The 5,385-nt window shown below is 42.1% G+C and overlaps 1 protein-coding gene across 1 annotated transcript; it reads right to left on the reverse strand.

Annotated features, from left to right (window-relative positions):
* Positions 1 to 1,556: 1,556 nt before the first annotated feature.
* Positions 1,557 to 5,020, reverse strand: LOC101783486 (putative E3 ubiquitin-protein ligase SINA-like 9). The gene is made up of 2 exons (XM_004962582.2): positions 4,520 to 5,020; positions 1,557 to 2,472 (listed from the first exon to the last, which is right to left on the reverse strand). Exons 1-2 carry the CDS (start codon positions 4,832 to 4,834, stop codon positions 1,792 to 1,794), a joined length of 996 nt encoding a protein of 331 aa, XP_004962639.1. The 5' UTR covers positions 4,835 to 5,020; the 3' UTR covers positions 1,557 to 1,791.
* Between the last annotated feature and the right edge of the window lie 365 nt (positions 5,021 to 5,385).

Here is a 5,385-nt window from a genome sequence, read left to right on the forward strand (position 1 = left end):
TCTCTGATGTCTTTGGATGGAGTCCCTGCAAAAAGACTCTAGCTTGGACCCCTCACCACGTCCCGCTTGTACTCGCACAGAGACATATACAAGGCTTGTGAGGTGCTCGATCCCACCAACGGGACTGTGCTCTGCACCGGGTGCACGAGAATGAAAATCTATCGTAAGCTTCTTTAGCCTTGGCATTGCGCCGGGCTCAAATGTCAGGCAGGATAACTTGTAGTGAAGCATAAATGTGTGAAGGACTGGGAATGCGTTTGAGTGAATGATGATGCTTTTCTCGGGTACCGTTTGGGCTCGCAGGCGGAGGATAACGAGGCTGGGCATCATCGCTCTGACTGGAGCTGCTCAACTTCAAGCCATCCACTTTGGAACCTCGGGGGTTCTTATGTTTTCCCAACAATATATAGTATCTGCAGATGGTGTGGATGTGTGAAGCAATTGCGGAGGTTACTGTTGCCCACCCTGCGGAGGGAGGCAGCCAAGGTTCAGTGTTCTGCTGTCCGAATCTTCTTCTCGGGTACCGCTGTCACCCCACAGGTAAAGTTCCCTTATTTCGGTCAATTCAGCGAGATCTCTGATGGTCTCGACAGAGTTCATGAGTACAACAAAACCGTGCAGAGTTTGTAGGTTGCTCAGTTTGCTGATTCCGTTGCATAGTTCTAAACCAGTTGGCTCACGTGGAAGGGTGAGATGCCTAAGCGATGACAAAGTAACATCCAGTGAGGGATTACAAGAATCTAACCAGTTAGTGTCCATATATAGGGTCATCAAATGCTGGAGTCCAAGCCAAAGCCTGTGACCTTGAGGTATCTCAACAGAACGTCACTTATGCCGGATAAATCAAGGCACATGGAGTCAGGTCCCGTGAGGTAATCTAGCCCCAAGTACAGCACTCGCAAATGTTCAAAATATCACGGCATCTAATTGCCTATGCCTTAACACCGTAGTTTTGATGATAGATCAAGCTATGGTCCATGGCTCAATGCGTAATTTTCAGTAACGCGCTCTGTTATATCATGAGTTGCTGGATAACCCTCTCATCCTTGGTACTGAGAATGTGACAAGAGTATGCATCTTGTGAGCCTGAGTGAATCTTCTGGGTTTTTTCTTCCACAAACAAAGTAAAAATAACACTTTTTACCTGCTGACATGACACAAGAAATTGCGGCCAAGAAAATGATAAGAATTATGCAACTAGTACCAGCAAGGTCGTTCAAGAATCATGGAACAAGATTTATCCATTTCAATTTCATAGAATCTACTACACATGTTTAACAAATCACTAAATGAGCTCCAACCAGTACAAGTACAACCTGGACATTTTTCTGGAGAGCAAAGCAAGCTTAATTGAGGAAAATCACATCAACCACAATAACCCAGAGTACAATTAAAACTCACTTTTGCATCCCATCATCTAGTTCACTGCATACCTTGTTTCTTCACATGGTTATGAAACAAATCATGATTCACGTGTGTCCAATTCTTAGGCTTATAACAACAAAAGGAAACACATCTTCAAATGTACAATCAGGAATTCAGGATTAACACAAGAATTCAATCTGTGGCTTCAACTCAGTCCCTACGTCCGGCACAACAGCTTGAACATTGAAGAACAAACATACAAAAAAATATTTTTTTTGTACAAGTATCAGAGTTACATGAGTACAAGCAAGGGTTTAGCAACCATATAGGTAACCGATGCCTTAGTGAAACTAGCTTCTAAGACAAATTTACACAATTACACTGCTACACTTCGTTTGTTTTTTACATTTTACAACACACAGAACATTACATATTCACCCTCAGATCAGCAGACCTCTGAATACAGACATTTAGTGTTAGTTTGTTCGATTTGCAAAAGGCATAAGGAACTAAAAGGAAAGCTTCAGTAGGATGGAGACCTTGCCACTCCCTTATATTTGTGACACAAGCCTTCAATTGCAGGTTGTTTTCAGTGTTTGCCTTACTAGCAGCTCTCATTTCGTAGGTGAAATTCCAGTTCAGATTGCCAGTCCTAAGGCAACCCACTGAAAGCGCATGCCCAAAGGGCAACACATTCTTGTTGACAAGAAGGAATAGGTGATCATCCTCTGCTAGAAGAACTAGGAAAGGAACTGACATTTCCAAACTCACTTCGAACCACTGACCATATGAGAACCGCAGGCTACCATCAGTATTATGATTTGTAAGGAAATGTCCTGACCACCATCCAGTGAATCCTTTGTACCCACAACCAGGAATAGGACAAATTGAAGGAGCAAAAAGGCAAGATTCTTCATGAGCATGTCTGAGCGAATAACTGACCAACTTCCTACAGCCCCATTTGGCATATGAGCAGGAGGACTTCACTGACTCAACAACCTTTTCCAGTGCAATGTTTCGTGCAAAGTTAGCATCATAAGAACAAATGTGACACTTGTTGGTGAGCCTGGACCAGCAGGAAAAGCACGCTACATGGCCATTTTGGCACTGGAAAATACAGAAACAAATGTGGTCATTTATATGCAGCCTCAATGTATGACTCCTATGATAGTGCTTAATTAAGAGAACCCATACAGCATGGACCAACTTTTAGTTAAAAACATTATCACTAGCAAATGTAGAGAATCAGATCAAATGATCTTTTCAAATTTATGAAACAATTGATTTTGTAGTTTGGAGAAACCAAAAACAGAAATAGAACAGTGGAAAAAATACAAATCACTGTACAAACAAGAAATTGTCGTTTTTCTGTTGCACACAATTGTAATTAAGTTTGGTAAAAAGATACAGTCATCTGATACAATATAACTCTTCCCCACAAATTTAGAGATCTTTTGAGAAATTTTCAGACACATGTAGCTTAGCTCACAAGATTCTCAATTAAAATTATCCTTCACATATACATCCTAGCTTAGCTCACAAGATTCTCAATTAAAATTATCCTTCACATACACATCATCCTAATACACACAGATTCTATCATGGCCAACCCAAATGCCTGCTTGCAGTAAAATGCCAAAGAACAGCAATACTATGAAATGATTACATCCCTATCAAATATGTAAGCAAACAAGGTTTTCATTTTGAATTATTCCCTGATTCTGGAGGACAAGAAGAAAGGAAAGGATCTGACACATTTTATAACCACATCTATTGGGGGTAATAAGACATGTGCAATGCATGTTCTAAGAAAAATAACAGACACTTTGCAACAGAAGTACGATGTGTTAATGGTGATAACTGCAGCATAGATGGACAGAAATGTGATGTAAAAAGCACACTAAGCATCCCTCCCTGCTACATGAGCGAAGGTAGGAAACATCGCCCCAGTAAAAGAATATCTTCTTTTTCCCCAGTCCAAGCAACTAAGTACTTATGCATGTATATTCATCCCGGCCATGGTTTAAAACTAATTACTTACCCACAGTGATGACTAAGAAGATATCAGATCTTGAGAACCTTTAACACTTGTGTAGCAAAAGTGTTGTGAATTATATAGTTCAGAGTTGTAGCATATTGCTTAGTTAATTTACCTAGCTAACACTGACCACAATTAACTAGAAGCTCGAAAGTTTGTGGGAATTTATCGGTATCCAGTAGTTTATTTACCTTGTTAACAATGACCACAGTTAATGAGAAGCTGGAAAGTTTGTGGGCATTTGTCAGAAGAGCAATTTCTGAGCACAAGTATCAGTGCATTAGCAGACATTTTGAAAAAATATAGTCAGGATTAAGCAGCCCATTTACTTGCTATGATGGCACGGTTGCTCAAAACATCAAGGATATGGATGAAATTTTCTTTTAGGAGTGCTGCATGCACAATGGTAAGTCACCTGCTCTGCGTTCGTATGTTGCCTCCATCCATATATCCAATCTTGTAATAACAAAGTTCTGCTTCTTAGTTTGTACAGTTCGTACCAAACATCTTTCAGTATAACTAGGATGATTACCACATTACCCTTTTACAGCATATTACAGCGCTTAGACGACCAACATATTATGTTAGCATATAAGTAACTCTGGATGAGGATACATATAACATAATTCATAGTCATGGATTCATTATACAGCCAAAAAAAAATTCACGAAGCTATTAAAAATACGTCCAAATGATTTATTTAAGAAACTTTCGGAATTTAAGGCCCCCTTGTAGAATAAGATCTTTATTTAGCTTGTAAGTAAGAGTTCCATCCTGAAAAGAATCTATTGAGAGGTCAAGAGAATGGTTAGGTGCAAACACTGCAACATGTGTACTGCACTAGAAATATATCCTTTACAGCACAATTTGCACTGAATATTTCAACTTAAAATTGAGGGCTAAATGTAATGCCTAACTGTATTCACATTAACCATTCAGGTCTCTCCTGATCTCTTATCACCATCAATTAGCTCGACAATCGAACAAACGAAGAGAAATAAGCAACCGATGCGTTCAATCCTAGACAGCACTACACCAACATGGAACCCCCTTATCCAATCCAATTAGCACGGAAAATCAAGCAACACAGGCGATTCTCGAAGGGGAGTTAACTACCTGGTAGAGGGGCGGTTGGAGGGGCTCGAAGCAGATGGAGCAATCGAGCACATCCGGGTCGATCCGCACGCTAATCCCATCAGCCTCCCCGCCAACAACCGTTTCCACCGCATTCCGGCCGCTCCCTTCGGCCGTCCCCGCCCCGACCACCGCGCTTCCCTCCGGCTTTCCGCCCCGGGCCACCAAGATTCGAGGCTTCGGGGGTTCCCAGCCGCCGGCGGCCTCCGCTGGGCCGTCCTCGCGCTTTCTCTTCTCGCCTCCGGAAGCGGCGGCCGGAGGGTCGTCGTCGGCGTCGTCGAAGGAAAACTTGGCCATGGATTTCTAGTGGAATTGCGGTTGCAGAAGGGTGAGAGGGCGTGGACGGCAGATGGCGTGCTGGGGGCAGCAACCGGTGGGGACGGCGGGTGGGGCGGCGAGCCGGCGACCCCGGTTGGGCGGAGGCGGGGCGAGGCCGCTTGGGGCTGAAATGGGGGAAACTGCCTTGGTTGCCAGTTGCCTCCACCTGACCACCTCCATACTCAATTTCCCCATTTTCACTCAAAAATCCAACACAAAATAATTCAATGAAACGTCTTCAAATTTCAAACCTTCTCTAATAAGACTATGAAAAAATAGTTTCAAGTTAAGCATTTCGATTCGAAAGTCAACTCAAACTTTATTAAGCAGGGTCGGGGAATTCAAAAAAAAAAGTACTAGAAAACATAATTAAAGACACCCAAATGTCAATGTGAAAGAGACAAGAGAGACGGTGATATTTCTGTTTCTCTCAGTAGTAAGTTATGGCAATTAGAGAGCTAGGCAAAGAAGTAGGAAGAGAGCGATTGAACAATAAGAACAAAATAAGAGAAAAAGAGAGAAATTTAAAA

The sequence above is a fragment of the Setaria italica genome, chromosome III (assembly GCF_000263155.2).
Source record: "Setaria italica strain Yugu1 chromosome III, Setaria_italica_v2.0, whole genome shotgun sequence".
Classification (NCBI taxonomy): domain Eukaryota; kingdom Viridiplantae; phylum Streptophyta; class Magnoliopsida; order Poales; family Poaceae; genus Setaria; species Setaria italica.

What these genes read in the sequence shown, in the direction of transcription:
- LOC101783486 (XM_004962582.2), bottom strand. Translation starts at nt 4,834, where the DNA reads ATGGCCAAGTTTTCCTTCGACGACGCCGACGACGACCCTCCGGCCGCC. An exon ending in TCCAACCGCCCCTCTACCAG is followed by an intron (nt 2,473 to 4,519) that starts GTAGTTAACTCC and finishes TGTATTTTCCAG; the next exon opens with TGCCAAAATGGCCATGTAGC.